The sequence below is a fragment of the Cnephaeus nilssonii genome, assembly GCF_951640355.1.
Source record: "Cnephaeus nilssonii genome assembly, chromosome: 18".
Lineage (NCBI taxonomy): Eukaryota > Metazoa > Chordata > Mammalia > Chiroptera > Vespertilionidae > Cnephaeus > Cnephaeus nilssonii.
Window position 1 is genome coordinate 36,608,596 of NC_137089.1, and position 22,743 is coordinate 36,631,338.

The 22,743-nt window shown below is 40.1% G+C and overlaps 1 protein-coding gene across 12 annotated transcripts in view; it reads left to right on the forward strand.

Annotated features, from left to right (window-relative positions):
• The window catches only part of LOC307113955 (serine/threonine-protein kinase Sgk3), a 155,329-nt gene that overhangs the window by 94,185 nt on the left and 38,401 nt on the right, over window positions 1–22,743 (forward strand). For all 12 annotated transcript variants that reach the window (XM_079796003.1, XM_079796004.1, XM_079795999.1 and 9 more), the window contains 4 exons: window positions 10,016–10,232; window positions 14,832–14,915; window positions 17,568–17,640; window positions 22,667–22,742. In XM_079796003.1, the coding sequence (XP_079652129.1) occupies window positions 10,155–10,232; window positions 14,832–14,915; window positions 17,568–17,640; window positions 22,667–22,742 (311 nt within the window). In that variant the 5' untranslated portion in view covers window positions 10,016–10,154. The remainder of the gene's footprint in view (window positions 1–10,015; window positions 10,233–14,831; window positions 14,916–17,567; window positions 17,641–22,666; window position 22,743) is intronic.

Consider the following 22,743-nt stretch of genomic DNA (forward strand, 5'->3'; position numbering starts at 1 on the left):
AGTCTCAAAGTTGCTACATCAATGATTGCTTTGAGAGCAAGATGATTGTCTTCCTAAACTTTGTACAAACATGTTCTAATAGAGCTTTGGTTTTGTTGCTTTAAAATGCAGTCCTTTCTCTTATGTGGGGAATTTAAACAACCAGTATAAACAAATTGACCTCGTAGGCAGTTTGTTATCACTGTGTTATTGATGAAGTTTCCTTGATTGGGTAGGATAGAGTCAGGAAGTGGGATGTTGAAGTTGCTGCCAACTTCAAAAGCATCGTGGAATGAAATTACATGGAGATACTGGTGTGTTAGTTGCTGACTCTTTCCCAGTTCCTTGCATAGTTCACTCTCCCTCACCTCTAGGTGTTTGTGTAGATATTACTATCTCAGTTAGAGCCTCCTATTTATAATTCCATGCAACCCCACTCTTTCTGTAATATATGTTTATCTATTGATTTACTTGTTTATTATCTGTTGTCTGCCACTAGAGGGTAAGTTCCATGAGGGCAGAGGCGATGACCAGTTGTGTTGACTGCTGTGTGCTAAGTGCCTAGAAACAGTGTTTGCCACCAGAAGGTATCGCATGCATGGACCTGATGCAGACATTTCCAGCGAGGGCTAGGAATTACTTAAGCCAATTCCCTGTCATTTGCCCTGCTCTCTCCTTCCCCCATGTCTAGTTATTTCTCCTGGTTATCCAGGAGTAAAACAATAAAACCTGTAGTGTAGGCAATGTTAATCCCTCTTTCTACCTTTCCCTCCACATGAAATAGCTTCTGACTTATTTTTCCTTTGTGTAATTATTATTATTTTTTTTAAGAAATCTGTGTGCCCTAACCAGTTTGGCTCAGTGGATAGAGCATCGGCCTGCGGACTGAAAGGTCCCAGGTTCGATTCCGGTCAAGGGCATGTACCTTGGTTGCGGGCACATCCCCAGTAGGGGGTGTGCAGGAGGCAGCTGATTGATGTTTGTCTCTCATCGATGTTTCTAACTCTCTATCCCTCTCCCTTCCTGTCTGTAAAAAAAGAAAGAAAGAAAGAAATCTGTGGCTCCTATTGATGCTAGGCCTATTTCTCTACTCCTGCAACTCCTTACCTGAGTTCCCTTTTCACATGTCTTCACATCCTCACCTGCAGAATTAAATTCAGAATGAAAAGCCTGTCATTCGGAGTTCTTTACAACATGATCTCAAATCCACGTTTCCCTTTCTGTTTTTATTAATGAGCAGGCCGTTTCCCCCAAGTGGGCAGGAATTCAGACAAACTGGACGAACGGCTATTCCCTGTTTATAAAGGACTTGTGCCGTCCTTTCTGTTTTGTGTGCCCAGCCTTTAAAACCTCCCTCCCATGTCGCCACCATTCCAAATACCTAGATAGAAGTTCAGTTGGAAGTGGCTTTTCCTTCCTCTCAATTCTAGTGACGTTTCACAGCTTTCTAGTTTGAATTGTAATTCCTTGGGCATTTGTCTTTAATTTTTGCTACAGATAAGTTCCTGGAGGACAAAAAGCATGTGTACACAAATTCCAGTTACTTTTTTAAGGAAAAATAAGACACATCTCCACTCCCACTTAACTGGTTTTTAAATGCACATGAACTTAAAGTTCTGTTTGATAGGCCTTTAAATCATTGAGCTTCTATAATCATTTCTATAAAATGGATAGTTAAGGAAGGAGGCAGGGAAATTCAGTACTCAATAAAAAGATGCAAATAAAGATATTGAGATCTGGGTTCACAGAAGGGAGTAGGTGTAGGGAAAGCAATATACTCAACACCCATATAGATGAACAGGCAGACGTTAAAAAATAGACACCGTCAACTCACTCAGGAAGCCATTAGGACAAGACAGACTGCATGGAGCAACGCTTGTGACTTTGGATTTCCCTGTGGGGTATTATCCCTAAACTTTATTTTGTTTTTGCATCTCGACACAAAGAATCCTGTTTTCCTGCTTTGTTTTCTGAGCTGGATAGGACTGAACGTTCTTTCTGGGCAGTGGAAGTAGTTTATCTTCCCCTTCATTGTTTAAAATAATAACATATTCATACGTTTTCACTTATTTTCCTGGATAGATGCAGAAGACATTTGCCAGAAGCTTTTGGTCCTTCAGAGTAAGGTGATAGATATAAAATACTTGAGTTGAGCTATTGTCGAAGCTTCCCATTTTAAGTTTGATACCAGCGTTTGGCTTAATGTACTCTGCTTCATTTTTATTACAAACATATTCCTGTACATATTCCAATTGAGTGAATGTTTTTATTTTACTTGTGATTTTTCCCCTTATAGATTAAAACTTGTTTCCAGAGCTTATGTAGACATTTCAGCAGTTTAATTTTCTTTTCATTTTCGTATTGTTTCCCAAACCTCTGCTGGGGTTTTTCCATGTGAGGGCCCACATTAGCCTCACTCACTTATTTTGTACTTGATTTTGAGTACTTACAGGTATAGTCTAAGTTTATTTTACTGTTCTTGGGATGAAGTTGCAGTTTGTGTTGATAGGAAAGATTTGGTAGGAAAAACATATATAAAGATTTTAATTTTCAAAATGTTAGAAACTTAAGGTAAAATTCTACTATACTTTAAATATGTAATTGGTTATAATTTTTCTCCTTTGGGACATTTTTTCTAATGTGCTAACCAGTAAAGTTTCACTGTCAGAAGAATCATGAAAGCAAATATTTGCTTTGGCGTAAAGTTTCGCACTGTATAAGCATCTGTGTTTGCCCCGAGTTTTCTTTGTTTTGGAAAAGCCTTTGGTTAAGGGTGTTATCAGATAAGATCATTCATACAAATAATAAAAGTGGGAGCACAAACTAATTACATATCCCTAGCACATGATAAGCCTGGTGTAAGTAGCTGTTAAATAAATCTATATTTTTAGGGAGAATTAATTAAAATACTATAGCATATTAATATATATAATAATGGAATTGACCTAGTAAAGAGGGAGGAATTGATGATTCAGGAGATTGACGAAGGAGTGATGAACCAGAGGTTACTTAGTTGCATACTTTGGCAAACTGGAATTTCCAAGTGTCTCTCTCTCCACCTGTTTGTTGAATGAAACATTAAACAAATGTGTGTTGGGGCCTACTAAGTGCAGGGCAATGAATAAGTCACCGTTTCTACACTCCAGTCAGGGAGGTTCTCAACAAGTAAGCAAGTATGCAGTCCTAGATGGTTATAAATGCTGCAATGGAAAAAACCCAGCATGATGACAGAAGATGAACTTGGAGAAGGAGCACTTTAGTTAGTGTGGTCATGAAGGCTTGTTGGAGGAAGTGACATTTGAGCAAAGGCCTCGTTGTGAAGAGCTGAAGGAAAAGCGTTTAAGGCAGAGGGGACACAGGTACCAGAGCCTGGAGGTGGGACAGGGCTCAGTGTCTGTGAGAACTGGGAAGGGGCTGCTCTGACAGGAGTTAGTGGCTTGGAGGGGCCAGAGGCCCCGGTGGAATGCAGCTGGAGAAGGAGGAAGAAGTTAGGCCGTGTAGGTGCTTGAAGTCTGTTAGCAACCATTCAGCGTTTGGATTTTATTCTAAGAACTGTGGGAAGCCAGGGAAAGAGTTTAAGCAAAGGAGTGAAATGATCAGATTTACAGTGATTAAAAAGTCACTCTACTGTGGGAAGATTGGATTGGAAGAAGGTTAGACTGGAAGAAGAGAGGCCAGGTTGGAGGGACTCTATAATGTGATGGTGGTTTGTTTTTGTTTTTGGTGCCTCCTTAATCTGAATTCTTCCAACCTTCTGTCAGAACCAGCTTTGCCCTAGGCTTCCTGGGGCTTGTAGGATTTTACCTGTAGGACTGTGTGAATTCCCCCTTTGCTTTTCTCTTGCCTCAGCTGATTGCCCATCCACCTATCGTCCTACCAATGGTCACAGTCCTCCAGGAGTCATCCTGGAGAGTCTCCTGTGTTCTGCCTGGAAGATGCACTGGGAGTGTGAGTCCCAGTGAAAAAGCTTGGGAAGCCGGGAAGAGGGCAGGCATTATGGTGATCAGGAACCCAGGATGGTGACCTTGGGAGGTCAAGGACAGAGCAAAGCATTGCTGCTGCACTCACCAGCCCTACCCTGTCAGTTCCGGAATCAGAAGAGGGACATGTTTTCATTTGGAGTAAAGTTAAGCCCTTCCTTCTTATCCTGGCAGTGTTGATTCGATTCTCGTATCGGAAAACAAAGGACTGTCAGCGTTGACGGCTACCTCCTCACTCTGTCCCTTCCTTAAATGTATGTAATCAAGTGGAGCCAGTCTCAAGGAACCAACAGACTCCGGTTGAAGTTCTCGGACACACCTATGGATTGTTGGGTGCAGACTGTTCGTCTACATTGTACCTCAATATTTTGCACATATATATTTTTTTAATTTTTATATCACGTCATCAAGAATCAGGATAGCCCTGGCTGGTTTGACTCAGTGGATAGAGCGTTGGCCTGGGGACTGAAAGGTCCTGGGTTCGATTCTGGTCAAGGGCACATGCCCAGGTTGTGGGCTTGATCCCCAGTCGGGGACGTGCAGGAGGCAGCCAATCAATGATTCTCTCTCATCATTGATGTTTCTGTCTCTCCCTCTCCCTTCCTCTCTGAAATCAATAAAAACATTTTTTTAAAAAAAGAATCAGGATAAATAAAAGGTATTTCAAATAAGAGAGGAATATAGGAAAAACTAGGACTGCTTTGTGATGACAGAATGAGGGAAAATTCAAACGGGAGTGGGGTGGGAATTAGAGGAAGGATATATTAGTAAGAAAAACAGGAAAAGTTATAAATGATTCATCATGTGATGTTTGGTGGGGGGCGGGGGAGAGAAGGTTACTGTGTATCTTCCATTGGCCGATCCTGTTAGATTTTTTTAATCTGTTCTGCAATTAAGTTAATTTACAATATGACAAAGATGTGCTTTTTTTCTGTTGAAACATTTTGGATGTGTTTGGAGCTAGTATTCCGAGAGGCGGAAATAAACAGATACAGATTATTTACTATTACAGTAGCCTTTTAATAAATAAAATAAAAAAACACGGTAGTTTGGGGTCAGAATCTCCTGGGAAAGTACTTTTAATGTAATTTAAAATGAAACCCATCCACTTGTCCTGTTCTCTCCTCAGGAATAATTCTTGTTCCATCCCCACCCCAATTACTCTCTTTATTCTCTGGGTCCGTTCCCAGTTCCCAAACCTGTTCCCATGCCAGTCCCCTTGACATGCCCAGGGTCTGTACATGGTTTTCTTTTGTCTCTTCCTTGAGTGGCCCTGTCAGCTCCCCCGCTTGGGATTCTTGTACCCAAACCCCCAGCACCAGTCCTGTTCTCCTGCTGAAGAAAACGTGTCACTCTTCCAAGCCTAATTCCTTCCTTTCGGGACAGGCTTGTTCTTCATTTTCCTTCATGCTTTGGTGTGAATCACGGACCAGAGGAACAGGGGGAAAAGAGGCCGGCGCCCCTGACTAGTCCGGGATTGCATGTGTTAAACGTTCTTGAGGCACACCGGTTGAAAATCGCTGTTTCTACGAACTAACACCTAACACATCACTTAACCTTCACAACAACGCATGAAGTATCGTGACCCTGGCTTTACAGACGAAGAAACCGAGGTGATGAGAAGAACTTCCACACGGTCACGCGGCTGTGATGGCAGCACTGTGACCTGAATAGAGCTCTGACCTGAGAGCTGCCTGGCACACACTGTCCCTCGATTTCTTATGATACCGCCGCATGCATCCCCTTCTTCTACGTAAATCCCCTTTGGAGATACAGAGTGAGGAGAAGGGAGCACTGAGTGTCCATTGGCAATAGGGTTACAGGCGGCAAACCACACAGAGGGAAAGCAGCGTTCCAATTCTGCCAGCACCGAGGGGTCAGGTTCCTGCAGCTCTGTGTCGGAAATGGCCCATTGTCCTCTTGAGACATCACACATCAACATCTAACCAAGAGCTGGGTTCAGAATGGGCTCTGAATGAACGTTGGTCCCATCGCAGGCACAGTCATGGGCTACTTTAAAAATGACAGTAGCCAACACAACAATAGCTGTCGGTGTGAATGAATCAAAATTATACCCTTTTTTTTGTGTGTCATAGTGGCAAAAAATAACTTTTTTGGTGTGCCGCAGAATTTTAAGTAATTAGTTTATGTGTGCTGTGAGATGAAGAAGCTTGAAAATCTCCTGGCATTGGTGTTCAATAAATGTTAAGTTTCTTGACTGTAACACCGTTGACATTTTGGGCCAGATAATTTTCTGTTGTAGGGGCTGTCCTGGGCATTGTAGGATGTTTAGCATCCTCCATGGCATGTGGCCAATAGCAGTCCTCCAAGTTGTGGCAACCAAAAATGTCTCCAGACATTGCCAAATGTCCCCCTGATGAGAGCTACTATAAATAGAGTACTTACCAGCTATTCTATCACCCTGGCAAATCGCTGCCCCTCCCAAGATCCGGCTGGCCTTTGAAAGTTCTGTTCCCATCGGACCCGCTTCTTTATATCTTTTGGGGCTTGTCTGAGTTGATTCACTCGCTGGATGTTAAGGTTAGTCCTTCCATTCTGGGTTAGTAACTCAACTTGGTCTCCTTAGAGTCCTGGGACCTGCTCTTAGGCAAGCCAGCTGCCCCTGGGAGCCAGCCTACAAGATCGCCTTGTGACTCCCCAGCGGAGTGAAGGCAGATTCTTCTTGTGATTCTCCTTTGAAAAACCTAACCTCCCTCTGAACCCCCACAAAAGCTCCAACTTTTAATCCCACATGCACGACATAACTTTTTGTCCTGTTTTTTTTTTCTTAGCTGTGGGGGTTCTTATATCAGCCCTCTTCTCAGTCTGTTTTATTTGGCTCCCTGGCCATAAGATGATTTTGTGTAATTTAAATTGCTTCGGTTTTATAGAATAATCATACACTAAATTTACAGTAATAACAGGGTTGCTTTTTCACAGTGTCAGTTGTAACCACTGAAAAACAAGTTTATGAACCTTCTTCATTGCTTCCCAGAGGACACTTCAGAGGCAGTGTGGCACAATGGGTAAAGGTCCTAAAAGCTGACCACCTGGGTCCACATTCCCTCTCCACCACCTGGAGCAGGCAGCTTCCTCTTTTTATGCTTCTGTTTCTCCTCGGTTTCCTCTCAGTAGGTAGGGCTGTTGTGAGCAGCAACCCGATTAAGGCACCACAAAGCACAGACTCGGCTTATAAGCAGCTTAGCCACTAAGTATTAAATATTGCTAGGTTGCCAGTTTGATTTAGCTTGAAGGAAAGAGAAACTTGACTGAAGGGGAGAGGCATGTAGTGCAGCAAACAAGTCCACAGAGGTTTTGGAGTCAGACAGATTTGGGTTTGAGTCCTAGCTCTACTGCCTGTTAGCTGGATCCTGGCTTGGATACGTGATTTTATCTTTCTACGTTTTTCTGGAATAGGATGGGTGTTCGGACTAGCGGACCATGTTTTGGGTCTCCAAGGATTAGCATCAGTTCAGAGCTAGTGCCCAGTAACTCTCGGAAGGATTATGAATTTCCCATTTCCCAGTGGATGGTCACCCGTGTGAGTGGATGCAGGTCTCTCTTGAGGAAGGTCTGGAGAAAGACTGATGGGATACATTGTGGCCCTGTATAGGTCACAGTAATCTTATATTTAGTCTAACATCCTCCGGTCTAACATCCTTTGAATGTTCTTCCACATGTGTTCCTCAGACTCCTGCTGGTAAAAATGGTTGAGATTCTGCAAACTTCCTATATAATAAAAGCCTAACATGCAAATTGTCCCCTCCACCAGGAATTTGACCGGGAGTTCGACCAGGGGGAAGGGAGGGCCACCCCCAGATGGCGGCGGGGGCGGGGGCGGCAGGCGGCCAGGGAAAGGGAGGCTCTCGGTCTGGCAGCCCGCAGCTGCTAGGGACCCTACCTGTGCACGAATTTCGTGCACTGGGCCTCTGGTTTTAGTATAAAGGCAGTCTCCTTTCAGAATAGGCTCTGAACTTCTTTCTAAGTTCTGTTGGGCTCTAACTACTGTTTTGAGGCTGTGAGGGGTGATGGGAGTAGGTAGTAAGGAGACTTGGCATCCCCGTGCGAAACAACTTGAAAGGGTTTATGCAGGCAGGGTTTGGGAGGCTGGGACTCCCGAGAGAGGTATAGGTTGCTGCTGCTTTCATTAGGGATGTTCAGCTCAGTGTGGAGTTCAACATTCTTACCCTCATTGTGTTTTGCCCAAGTGCCTGCATCTGTGATTCAGATTCATTTTCCTTCCCAGCCAATGCCCATGTGTTAGCATGAGAGACTTTGCAGGGTTGCATGTTTAATTGGCTCTGCAACACTTAACCATCAAACTCTGGGCTTGATCCTATTCCTATCAGCTTCGCAGCTATAAGACCAAAAAAAAAAAAATAAAATCTAACAGCCGTAGATTTTCCACCCCCCTGTTTGGGAATTCATGACTTTCAATTTGCCATCTTTGTGCATATTCTCAAAGACAACCAGAAGCAGCCCAGCCCAGGTCCCAGGCTTTGAAATAGCATTTCCATCATCCACGTGGCCTTCCAGCTCCTTGCCCACCGCCTATGTTCCGTCCTGTGACACCGTGGGAGGCAATTTGAGTGATGCCATCGCTGTGTGCCCAGTGACTAGTTCCCTCCCCCCCCCCCCTCCTTCCACAGGAAAGTGATCAGGGCATTCATCAAACATGCATCCCATTTTTGAGGGTCTGTTTCCTGGGGTCATTCTTGGTCGCAATTACTGCATCAGACACATGACACTCAAAATAGAAGGAGTTATAGAGTGCTCTAACTTAGACAAATGCTGCTTCTATGGGGTTATAGGGTGACCTAACTCAGACAAATGTTCACTCCAAGCTTAGGAGGGGGCCAGTTACATTTCCATGTTTTCTAACAACAAATCTAACTCCATATAAATCCTCCTGACTGCATTTCCAGCAGCAAATCCAACAAAATAGGTTTTATGTGGTTTTTGTGTGTTTTTTTTATTTTTGGCTGTTTTTGTTTTTTGTTGTTGTTAATCCTCACCCCATGATATTTTTGCATTGATTTTTAGAGAGAGTGGAGGAGAGGGGGAGAGACATAGAGAGAGAAACATCGATTGGTTGCCTCCTGCATGGGCCCTGACTGGGTGAGCCTGCAACCAAGGTGCATGCCCTTGACCGGAATCAAACCCAGGACCCTTCAGTCGTGGGCTGACGCTCCGTCCACTGAGCCTCAAACTGGCTAGGGCCAAAGTAGGTTTTGAGCGATCGTAAAGGAGGCCCCCTTCTAATCAGTTAAAGTTCACTATACCTGAATATTCAATGCCTGCAGACAGATACTTGAAATCATTACTTGTATGTAATTTATTTACAATGATCAGATCTGTCAGAGTGACTTCCTGAAATTAATCACAGAGAGAGACTGGCAGACTAACCCTTTAAAAGGTATTATTTTGTGTCAGTGGTGAGTATGGGCTGCTGTGTGTAGCAAAGGTGATATCAGTGTGACATCTTGAGTCTTTTGTCCATAGGCAGAATGATAATATTAATATAATTGTGTGTTTTTTCTGAATTAAGTTCTATTGTAACATCTCTGATCAGGGGTCCAGTGCATCAGAATGATCCACAGTTGTTGTCAGGTCTCTGGAGCCAAATAGCCGGGGTTCAAATACTGGATAGGCGAGTTATTTAACCTCTCTGTGTCTATTACCTCCTTTGTAAAATGGGCATAAATGGTTACCTACTAAATAGGATCCCAATCTGAAGCAAGCTCCACCTGTTTGACCTGATGCAAAAAGTCTGAAAACCATACCTGGAAAAACCCTGCTTTGAATCCATCAAACTGGGGATCTTTTAGGTGAGAGGTAGCCCTTAGTCCACGTGAACTGTGGGATAGAAGCTCCCGGAATTTCTCAGCAGTAAGGAAGGTGGGTGGGATGCAAATGTTTAATTGTGGTTTATCTCTTGAAATGGAAATAACAGAAATTAAATCTCATAACCTGGACTGAGACTTACGATCAAAAGTAAATGAATGGTATTTTAAAAATTGTTTTGCTAATCAGTTGTTTTTTTTCTGTTGGTTAAGGTTGCATGATGGAATTTGAACATTACCTCAAGAGGTTTTATGTTTTGGAGTAGCTGATGGTGTTTGTCCTCTGCTGACCATTGCTTCGGACTCATTTTCTGGTGTCCTTTTGATGCCATAAACCCGAAGGGATTATACCATGGACTACAAGGAAAGCTGCCCCAGTGTAAGCATCCCCAGCTCTGATGAACACAGAGAGAAAAAGAAGAGGTTCACTGTAAGTACACGGGGTAAAGCATATGGGAAAAACGGACTATAGAGAGTGTTTCCACTTCTGCTTTTGTTCTTTCTTACCCTAGAATGTCCTCTCCCCATGTCCACAAATCCAGATTTTACATATCCTCCCAATGCTGTATTCCATTACAGTACACAGGGAAGACTTTTTCAGGGCAGATTTTTGCCTGTTTACCAAACTCTTGGAGAAATTTGTGACACTTTCTGACAGACCCTCTTACCAGGAAGTGTGCATGCCTATGGATATAACTTTATGTGCACTGTTGGGGGGTTAATGGACCCAGAAGTCATTGGTCCCATATTAAGAACCACTGTCTTAAGCCGAAACCGGTTTGGCTCAGTGGATAGAGCGTCGGCCTGCGGACTCAAGGGTCCCAGGTTCGAATCCGGTCAAGGGCATGTACCTTGGTTGCGGGCACATCCCCAGTAGGGGGTGTGCAAGAGGCAGCTGATCGATGTTTCTAACTCTCTATCCCTCTCTCTTTCTCTCTGTAAAAAATCAATAAAATATATTTAAAAACAAAAAAGAACCACTGTCTTGAAATTTCCATAGTATCTTTCTTTTTTTTTCATAGTATCTTTCTTATGACATTTATTATTTTCTACCTCAATTTTAAAAATATGTCATCCAGTCGTTTATCTCTTTTTTCATCTTAGAGGCAAAGCCCATTTCTAATTTTACTTTTTACCACCGTAGGATCTACTATAGGGCTTTATAAAGAATAAACAGCCCTATCCAGTTTGGCTCGATGGATAGAGCGTCAGCCTGTGGACTGAAGGGTCCCGGGTTCGATTCTGGTCAAGGGCACATGCCTGGGTTGCGGGCTCAATCCTCGGTAGGGGCATGCAGGAGGCAGCCAATAATGACTCTCTTCCTTCCTCTCTGAAATCAATAAAAATATTTAAAATTTTTAAAAAAGTATAAACAGTGAATATTTGTTGAATCAGTGTATCAATGACTATTATTGGAGAACAGTCACTTTTCTAATTAGTGTAATGAAACAGATAATATTGTATTTAGTTCTGTTAGTTCTTTTAGTATTTACAGAGATTTATTGTCCTCCTCCCCCTGGGGAAAAAAATGTCATTTATCTTGTCTACAACTGATCTGGTCTTCCTTATAAACCCCTACCCACTGAGTGGTCTTGAGGGATTCATTTAACCCAATTCTCCTTGAGCTAAAATTTAAGCAGTTATTTTAAGTAAAATGCCCAGGCTGTCTCCATTCTGCTCATTCTCTGACTGAACACACACTCCTCCACCTTGGCATCATGGTTGATGGGACGAGTAGGGTCCCTTTCACTGTGTTTGTTGAGTTGATGACTGCCTCAAGGTATTGGTAGCCTTGTGACGGTTCTTGCATTGTTGTCATCCTTCTAGATCTTTGCCATTCTAAAAATGTGGAGTGACTGGTTTGGCAAACATCTGGCTATGCTTGACTTGACCCAGCCCTGGGCATTTTGGTGGCATCCATTGCTGGCATCTGTAATTGATGAACTGACTTTCCTGTTCTTCGGTTGGGTTGGCCTGGTCGTGGGACTCACTGCTTCCCCTTGGCTCTCGAAGGCTATAGAGCCCACTGAGGCTCTGGCATGCCCTTTGCCTGCTCCTGAATCAAGTGATCTACGCCAGCCTCTGACCAGGGGGTCACCTGGCCCTGCTAAAGATGCCCTATGACAAGCGACTTTCAACTCAGTCCATTTCACATGGGAGTTGAGGAAAGCTGAGGAGTTAAACTCTTTGACCACTTCACTCTGCCTTCTTAAATAAGTGGGGCTGGGATCCCTCCCCCCAATGGTGGTTTTCTCCCAAAATCCCAGATTAAGGAGCTAGAAACAGCCCCTCTCCTCTCCCCTCTCTGCTCCCTCCGTTAACACCTCCACACTCTGCACCACAGCCCAGAGCTGAGATACTATCATGTGTGTCTGACCATGTGCTCCCCCTCGGTCTCTGTGTTGTAGTAATGTCTTAACAAGCAGAGTACATTTATTCCACATTTGTATAAGCAAAACTTAGAAATAACACATTGATGGTAAACAAGAGGTCAGTGTACCTTGGATCAAATAGTGAAATGTGTGCAAGTCTTCCTTCCTTCCCCATCCTTACTTTTACCTTTAGGCCATTCTCTCCTTCGAGGCATAACCTCTTGCCAAGTTTGAGGGAAGTTCATACTTAGCAAATAATTGTCAGTTGGTTATCTCAGGTATCCTCCTATTTTTCATGGTCGAGGTAATTCTCATATGCCTTTTATATCGCTCTACACTATGAAGCTTCCAACAAAATTGCATCCTAGGATGTCTTGACTTAAACCAAGTCTAAATTATACTTTCATTTATCCACTCAACAAATTGTCACTGAGTTTCTTTGTTATGCCAAACACCGTCCTAGGCACTGGGGTTCAGCAGGTAGCAAGAATGACTCAGCCCTTGTTCTCTAGGAACTTACATGCTATGGTGGGGCAAGACAGACAATAAGGAAATATTTTTAAAATTCAGTAAGATCATTTCATATTATAATAAATATTATACTGCTTTCTGTGAAATCTGGTGATTTTTTTTTGGTAAATTAAAGTATTTTTAAAATTTGAAGTTTTTGTTCTTGTCTATTGATTTTTTAAATTAGAACTTACTCAATAAACCCTTGTTAATAAATCCTACTGCTAATTAATAATTCACAGGGCTTTATCTCAGATCCTGTAAATATATTTGTAGCAGAACTGCTTCAGCCTGGAACCCAGGCTTGGGTTCTAGTTTGGCTGTACTTGGGTAGTGATGGGAAGCTGCCTTACAACACCAGGAATTGGCACAAGTAATTCAAGAAGCTTGAAATCGGAGAAACCTAAGTTTCCGATCCTTTTGTAGCAGTCCTGCACCAGGCCTATTCAATCCTGAATGATGTATGAGGTAAATATGTAGTCTAGGCTTAGAAGCACGCCTCACCTTCACTGGCACCTTGACCAGGTTCTTGACCCTCTACTTCTGCACACTCTGCATGTGAGCAGTGACATCTTACATCCAATAGCTTCCTCTAAGACAGCATGACACCTTCTTGGTTAGGACCAGAAGAGCCGTATCACCACCCTATGGCTCCTGTAGGGTGCTCTTTTCTGTCAGTCTAGATCAGGGGTGGGGAATGTCCAGCCTGCGGGCCGTATAAGGTCCTCAAAATCATTCGGTCTAACCTTGCCAAGGCATTAGGGGTGAGTTAATTAAATGTTTGACTAAATACAGCAGGCTAATTTTTAAGTTGGTAATTTTGTATGGCCTGCAAATGATGTTATAAATATCCAAATGGCCGTTGGCAGATAAAAGGTCCCCCACCCCTGGGCTAGATGGTTCATCACTTAGGTGTCTGATACTAGTGACTGTTTCACTTTCCAGGTGAATCCTTAACTCCTCCCACTGTTGGCCTGATAGTGTGATTATATCTTAAATGATACTACAGAATTCGTACAGTATAATCACATGCATCAGGGAGTTCCTTTCCTCACAGTATCATCTAACTATGAACTTGTGAGTATAGCTTACCAGTCTTTCATAGGAAAGGACAGTTTATATATGTCTACCCATCTTCCATAATTAACCTGGTTTACTTTAACTTGTCTAACAGATTGTGGGCAATTGTATTATAAACCCCAAAGCAACTCATATCTCTTTCCCCTAGTCTTATACTATAAAATGATGAGATTGGTAACACAAGCCATATATCAGTGAGTCTTTTCTCATAAACCTGGATTCGATATTTTTCTCTTTAGAAATGATATAATATTTTTGGGGTCTCAAACAGTTTTCCTTACATTGGTATATTAAATTATAATCTGAGAGTATCTGTGGGATGAATTGTGAGAGTTGATTGTATAATTTAACTGTTGATGATTTGATACTGATTCTGACGCATGGTGGGCGTTAAAAGATTTAGATCTTAGTCTCACAAGTCTGTGTACTTGGGCAAGTTGCGTAACTTTTTTTGGCCATCATTTACTCATATGTATAGTGGGGGGCGTAATGTTTGTTCTGCTTACTTCATAGGGTTGTTGACTATGATTATATGCAGTTATGTATATATGAAAATATTAAGGTAGTAGGAGGAAATCTGAGGATAAATTCTTAGTTTGAAAACTACCATGTAAAAGATGACCTGGGAGAAGGAGAGCTAAGAATTGAGTATTTCCTATGTGCCAGGCATCACTTTTGAAAATACTTTATAGTTTCAGGGTAGTGGTACTGCTGGAGAAGAACAGAGAATACCTTCAGTTGAATCTATAATGTCTTATTCTTGGCAGGAAAATCTGAAACAAGAAAGGCAAAATAGAATTCATCTAAATAATGAGTACACAGTATTCACTGTGTTATTCTTTGAAAATTATAGACCTATGTCATAGCATTTTAAAAATAAAAGGTCACCTTTCAACAAGATAAAATAAGTAATTCAGTTGGTATGCTTGTGTATCTTGGAGAATCATATATAAACATTTATGTCTAATATTAGTTTCATGAGTATGAAAACATTCACATATTTAAATAGTTAATGTTTTTTTGCAATCAAATATTATGTTATTTTTATTATTTTTTTGTTTTCACAGGTTTATAAAGTTCTTGTCTCAGTGGGCAGAAGTGAGTGGTTTGTCTTCAGAAGATATGCAGAATTTGATAAGCTTTATAATACGGTAAGTAATGGTCAGTTTACGAGTTTTTTATTTAAAACAAAACACCTGAGAAAACTCAAAAATAAGAGAGATTTTACTTGAGTGATTAAATAATATTCAGATATATCAGAAAAGCGGAAAAGAGTAAGAGATTCTTCAAAAGCATTCTAACTTTGGAATTCTTATACAAAAGGGTGAAGAGGGGACTGTTGACAAGTTCCAAATAAAGTATTGAAAGTATGAAAACCAGATGTACAACTTAAAATATATTTTAATGTTATAGAATATTATAAATAAATCCTTTACATCTACCTCTCTAATAATTGCTAATCATCATGGTATTTCTGGTTAAATTTATTGTGTTTTCTTTTGTTACTTAGTTTTTCTTTAATGCATATGCAACTGAAACTTACTGTATATAGTTTTAAATATTGCTTAGTCAATATTTAACATATTAATTAAGGCAGTCATTTTTTTACTCTAAGTGAAGTCACATTTTTGAAACAAACTAATAGCCAGTAAGAGTTTGTACATGAGAATATCTTCTGTAATTTTTTTCAGTGATTTAAAAAAAAGTAGTTTATATTAGAGGCTGGGTGCGAGTTGAATTGCTAGCTCTATTTGAAATTCTTGGATACCATTATGTACATGACTAGCATTTTTTTTTTTTTATGATTGTACACATCTGCCTATCAGGATAGCTGGGTTATACTCAGGTAAAAATAGCATGATGGTAACAACACCCATGCACACTTGCACAGAGGGTTTATATGAACTTAGATGAGACCAGATTTTATTCAGTGAACTACTAATTTGAGATTTCTTTATGTATTTTGTTTAAAAGATCACATAGGCCAGATTTACCTTCTAAACATGTCTCCTTTTGTAGAACTGTAGGGGATGTCATCCAAAAACTGACCAGTAAGGAGTCTGCATGAGTTCAAAGCTTAGCATCCTTGGGATGGTTTCTTTTTAAATAAGTGGTGATTAATTAGGTGGAGTGGTAATATTTGAGTATCTTTAAGGGTAAACGTAAAGTAGAAATGTTTCTTTTGGGCATTTCCCCACCATGATCATGTTCTTTCTCTTTTTCCATCAAACATCCCATTTCAAGTATTTTTGTAGACAATTTTCTTAACATGTAGTTGAGTTTTTATTATCCTTCTTCCTCATTTTTCCTGTATTTCTCCTTTTTTGTTCTGTTTTTTCTTCTTCTCGTTTCCTTGTTTTCTGGGTCTGCCTTTCTCATTTTATATAACCCCTTTCAATTCTGCCCTCTGGGGTGAGGGGCAAAGACAAAAACAAGGGAATAGTATTAGTTGTGTTCTTTCAAACTATAGGAGTGAGTTTAAACTAAGCCTGATTTCCCTAAGTTTGAAAATACAAATTCTTATGCTTCTTTTACAATAAAAGACAAAAGTATAATTTCCAATCTCTAAGCATTTTAATTATCGGTTAAATGTGCTTTTATGACTGTTTACATTTTTAAACTTTTTATTGTAGAAATTGCTGAATACCCACAGAGGTAGAACAACTAGTACAAACACAGAAAATAATATAATGTACCATCCAGCTTCAAACAATTAAATAGCCATTCTTGTTTCATCTCTGACCCGAGCCGGCCCACTGTAATTCTGAAGCAAATTTCATTCATCATGTCATTTCATCTGTAAATATTTTAGTATCATCTCTAAAAAAAAAGATAAAGGTCCTTAGAAACACGCACACACATAATATTGTCACATCTAAAACTAAGTTAATGATGATGTCTTACCATCAAATAATCACTCAGTATTTATGTGACTGGTTGATAGGTCTATTGAGTGTCTTTTAATCTTCCACCTCTCTTATCTTGCCTTCACAGTTTTTTGTGGAAAAAGCAGTGTCATTTGTCTACAGACTTTTCGGTCTGGATTTTCCTGATAGCGTGCCAGTGGTGTAGAGTGATTAATACATTCTTCTGTTCTTTCTGTTTCCTGTCAGTTGGTCGTTAGATACATAGTTTCTGTGTGTGTGGGAGAGGGGGGGGGAGGACTCTTACCTGAAGGTTATAATAAAAATAAGCATTAACCCTTATTTATGACTTTACTGCTACAAACTTAAGTTCTTCAGGGCCTAGTTGTTCCTTCTCGGGGCATAAACAAGTCTGATAAATGTTTTAGAACAGCAGTGGGGGGAAGGCTGAAGTGGAGAATGTTAAAAGCAACATTCATCAGCTTTCTTAGAAAACAACTGTCAATCTGTTCATATAGAGAGAACACAAAGATCACATCTTCCCCATAAATGGTGAGTAATATGTATTCAAAATTTATATACTAGATTCTAGTCTAAGCACTTAACGTACGTGATTTTCTTTAAGCCTCACAACAAGTCTGTAAGGTAAGTGCTAACATTATCCCTATTTTACAGGCAAGAACACTGAGGTACAGAGATGTTAAGTAACTTATCAAGGTCACAGAGCTGCTAAGTGTTCTATTGGCACAAAATAAGATGATTAGACAGTCTATGGTATTTTACTGGTATAACTTAATATGGTACATTTGATCATGTTATAGTGAAAAGTTTGTCTTACAGTGGACTTTCTTGCAAATAGATTGTATTTTATTTTGGTGCGTGCATAACTAGAAGACTTACAAAATTAAGTTCATGTGATGTTACTTTTTAAAATTCTAGTTAAAGAAACAATTTCCCACTATGGCCCTGAAGATTCCTGCCAAGCGAATATTTGGTGATAATTTTGATCCCGGTAAGCAGTAACTTCGTAGACCCAGACATAAGTGGTAGTTGAAGTTTGAAGACATAGTTAACTCATTCATTGTACTGTATACTAATACAAAAGCTTACAAAGCTAATTGATCTCAGGCTCTATGGAAAGAATGTCTCAGGAAGGTGCTTACTGTGTACCAAGCACTGTTTTAAACAGGTCACATGTTGTCATTCATTGAGTCCTCACAACAACCCTTTGAGTTGGGTATTATTATTATCATCACTATTTTATAGATAAGGAAACTGAAGCATAGTTAGGGTCACAGACATCTAGTAAATGTCAGATTTGGAAGTTAGATTTAAGCAGTCTGGCTTCAGATACATTTTTTTTTGTCCTGAAAGATTATTTGGGGTACTTGGCTAACCTCGAAGGGCGTACTTTGTTACATCGAGAAGCATTTATTGAAAGTGTACTCTGTACCAGCCCCCTACTCGCCTCTGAATGGGATACTAAAAAAATGTCCTATTGCTCACCCTTGGGGAGCGTAATGCCACAAAGGATCTCAGGAATCTGGAGCCCGTACGTCTGAAGCCCCAAGCCCGGAGCTTTTCACTAGAATCCGAGAAATCAATCCATTCACAAGTGGCTACTTACAGAAAGACAGAAGTCTCCTTTTCTACCAGGCATCCTATCAGAAAAGGCATCTATCTGCGTAGTAGGTGAATCCTGACAAACCAGAGAGCCCTCCCGCCACACCATCTTTCTTCCTCAATTAATTTGCTTGTAACCCTGTCACCCATTAAACCTGTGGTTCCCTACATGTCCCCTCTCTCAGTCAAATTGCTCTCTACTAAATAGCTCTCAAGTTGCTTATCTTTACTTCACTTTTCCCCATTCTTTCCCTCCCAAACCTCTTCATTGTACTGTGTGGAATTCTGCCCACGATGAACAACCTTCTCTTTATCCTTCATCTTTTTCAAATTACTCTCACATTCCTGCTTTAGTTAAAACTTAGTTTTCCCCCTGAGGCTGTGGGATGACCCCTTGTAACCCTCTCAACTGGAAGCTCTTTATTTTTTTTTACACTGTATGAAACTCAGGATTGGTGAGGATCCTCACTTCCCCTAGTATATGTAAAATTTTTATTTGCATTTGTAACTACGTCATTCACAGGAAACTAGAGGCTAAGACACTCTCCCGAGCCTCACAGCTAATATGTGGAGAATTACTCATCCAGGTTTGTTTGTCTCTCTTATTCCCTTACACTCTGTACGCTCTGCTTAAAGCATGGTGCCTTTAGAAACAAAATTCATAAACTGTGCATTTTTTAAAAAAATTACTTGTTTGGAACATTACAAAACTCTGACCCTGTTTCCTGATCTGAAAGGTGTGCGTTAGGGATGAAGGATCTCTGTGGTCCCTGCGGGCTCTAAATATCCTTTGATCGTGAATATAACCAGGTCACTCTGACCACCAGTAATGGTGTTAGGACAAAAAAACCCAAGGTCTCCTTCAGTCAAAATTTGATTTTTTTTTACCCGCTGTCCCACAGTGCTGAGAGATTGTCTCCTTTTGGATGATTTTTCTAGAAGCACTAAAATGACAAAGAAATCTTTATAGGTCAGTTTAATACTTATACTGGAGACTAAAGCTTTCATTTTATTATCTAAGCACTATGTTCTTTTGGACCTCTAATTGAAAACTCTTTTGAATAACAACAGATACATTCACATAAATTCTTTTTTTATATAACTTAAGTTAAATTTATTTTTAATAGAATATTATTAAATTTTATTTAAAGTATATTTTATTGTACTCAATAGTATAAGAAAAAATACAGTAAAATTCTAAGTATGTTTCACATAAATTTTTAATTGGAGAGATTTTTAAAAATATATTATCTCCAACTATAATTCCTTTCTTTTGGTAATCCTCATCCAAGGATATGATTTTAGAGCGAGAGGAAAGGAGAGAAACATGAATGTGAGAGAGAAACATCAACCGGTTGCCTCACATACACACCCCTACCGGGGGTCGAACCCGCAACCTTTTGGTGCATGGGACGACGCTCCAACCAACTGAGACACCTAGCCAGGGCTCCAACTGTAATTGTTTTTTTTATTTTTATTGTTTCTATTTATTACTCTTTATACCCTTAATCTGAAGCCTGGATTCCCTAGGCCAGTGGTCGGCAAACTGCGGCTCGCGAGCCACATGCAGCTCGCGAGCTGCGGTTTGCCGCTCTATTGACTAATAAGTTTGCCAACCACTGACCTAGACTCTCGATTCCAATAATTACAGGCTGTTGTTGTTCCTTATGATTAAGCCCCTATCCCAGTGGTCGGCAAACTCATTAGTCAACAGAGCCAAATATCAACAGTACAACAATTGAAATTTCTTTTGAAAGCCAAATTTTTTTAACTTAAACTTCTTCTAACGCCACTTCTTCAAAATAGACTCGCCCAGGCTGTGGTATTTTGTGGAAGAGCCACACTCAAGGGGCCAAAGAGCTGTATGTGGCTCGAGAGCTGCAGTTTGCCGACCACTGCCCTAGGCCATTGTTATCTTTGCTCTCCCATCTACTAGGCCTGGAGAGAGTAGTAGCCTTCTCCCTTTCTTTCAGAACATTCTCCTTCCATCCCCTATAAAATGCCCGCAGCTTTTTAAAAAACTTGGAATTGCCCCTAAAATCTCACTACTACTGATCTTGGTTTTTCATTACTGACTTCTTTTATTTATCTTCTTTAGGGCTTTCAAAACTGTTTGAAGTCAGTAATGAAGTGGAGAGACAAGTAGCACTTAGTGCAGCATGGGGTACAGCTCCCTGAAGAAAGCAAATCACTCTCTCTTTTTTTTTTTTTTTAAATATATTTTATTGATTTTTTACAGAGAGGAAGAGAGAGGGATAGGGAGTTAGAAGCATCGATGAGAGAGAAACATCGATCAGCTGCCTCTTGCACACCCCCCACTGGGGATGTGCCCGCAACCAAGCTACATGCCCTTGACCGGAATCGAACCCGGGACCCCTGAGTCCGCAGGCCGATGCTCTATCCACTGAGCCAAACCGGTTTCGGCAACAAATTACTCTCTCTTATCACAACCCATCTCCCAGTATCAAATGTACCATCAGGAAAAAATCCACAGAACAATTTAGAGGTGCTTCCATGTAATCACTAGATTTTACTTAAATATCTCAAATATAGTCATTCATTTTAGTTCTCCCTCTATGTTACTAAATCCAGTTCCTGAAAACAGATTGTCTTTCAAGTATAGTTTTTTAAAATATATTTTTATTGATTTCAGAGAGGAAGGGAGAGGGAGAGAGAGAGAGAAACATCAGTGATGAGAATCATTGATTGGCTTCCATACCCCCCCCACCCCCCTGCCCACTGGGGATCAAGCCCTGGGCATGTGACCTGACCAGGAATCAATCTGTGACCTCCTGGTTCATAGGTCGACTCTCAACCACGGAGCCACACCAGCTGGGCAGGTATAGTTTTTAATGAAAACCTCACATATGCCTTGTGTCTGGTGACATAAAGAATGCCCTTGGAAGAGTTTTACAAGATACCTTCCTGAAATTCTTCAAGAAATCCACAGTTGAACAAGAAAAAGCTGCCAAGTGCATCTGATCTGTATCTAAGAGACCAGATCTAATTTATATTTGTTCTTTTATATCCATACCTTACATTTAAGAAATAGAAATAAAACCTACATGACTAGAAGCAACCCATAATTGGGGTGGAAAACATTATATTAAACCTTTGTTGAGTAGAAATCATTTTATTAAACCAAATCTCACTGTTAAGTTGAATGTTGTTTGTAGGTTTTTATGGAGACATTCACTGTTTTGAGATACTCTCTCAAGTCTCCTGTTTCTTCAATTTTTAGAATATACAGGTACTCCTTGACTTACATTACATTCTGATAAACCCATTGTATGTTGAAAATATCATAAGTTGAAAATGCATTGAATACACTTAATTGAATACATCATAGCTTAGACTAGCCTAGACCTTAAACGTGTTCAGAACACTTACATTAGCCTGTTGTTGGCAAAATCATCTTGTTGCCATAGAGAATATCATATTGCATATTGCTAGCCTGGGGAAAGATCAAAATTCAAAGTATGGTTTCTACTGAATGCTTGGCTCTTTCACACCATTGTAAAGTTGAAAAATCCTAAGTCAAACCATTTAAGTCAGGGACCATTTGTATTTCTTAAGAATTTGAGGTTAAGATGATGGCTTTTTGATGCAATAACAACAAAAATAGTAATAGCTGAAGATGATGCTCTTTTCTACCAGGCATTCTACTGTAAAATCATATGCAATCACATTTAATCCTGTAACAACAGTATGAGGTATAAATATTGTTCTTGTTCCCATTTTACAAGTAAGGATTTAAATCTTAGAAAGGTTCAAGGTCAACTAGCTAATAAGTAGCAGAGGCAAGAGACTTGAATAAAGTTTTCAAATTCTAAGAAACTTTTGTGCTTAACCTTTATTGCTAAACTGCTGTTGCATGAAAGTCAAAACACTTTGAAGATACTGGACAATTATTTGTTAGGAAAGTGTTCCAGTGTATTTTTTTAAGGGTGGGTTTGTTTGTTTTTTAGCATCAGGGTTTTGATGAAACTCAAGTAACCGATTAATCATTCCCCAGTTGCAAGGATTTCCAGTAATTCTTGTTTTATTTTGTTTTTAATTAGCATGATTTTTTTTCAGTCACCGGTGTCATAGTGTTAATTTTTATTTCTTACTTGGTAGCGCAGGAGGAGTTGGACAAAGCGAATGCTCCCAGTTTTTGTAGTGAATCTGTTTAGAACCTAAAATAGTCTCTCTTTTTGGAGAATTTTCTTTTGGGAGATATTTATCTGCTTTATTTTATTTTTATAATCCTTGTATTTATGGATTTTAAAATACATATTTCTAAGTAATTGTTTTTTTATTGTAAATCAAGAAACATAAATTAAGAAGTGGCTCTTATCTATTCTTACATAACTGTATTGATAATTACATAGTCTGATATAAATAATCCTAATAGCGTATATCTCTCTTAACAGATTTTATCAAACAAAGAAGAGCAGGACTGAATGAATTCATTCAGAATTTAGTTAGGCACCCAGAGCTTTACAACCAG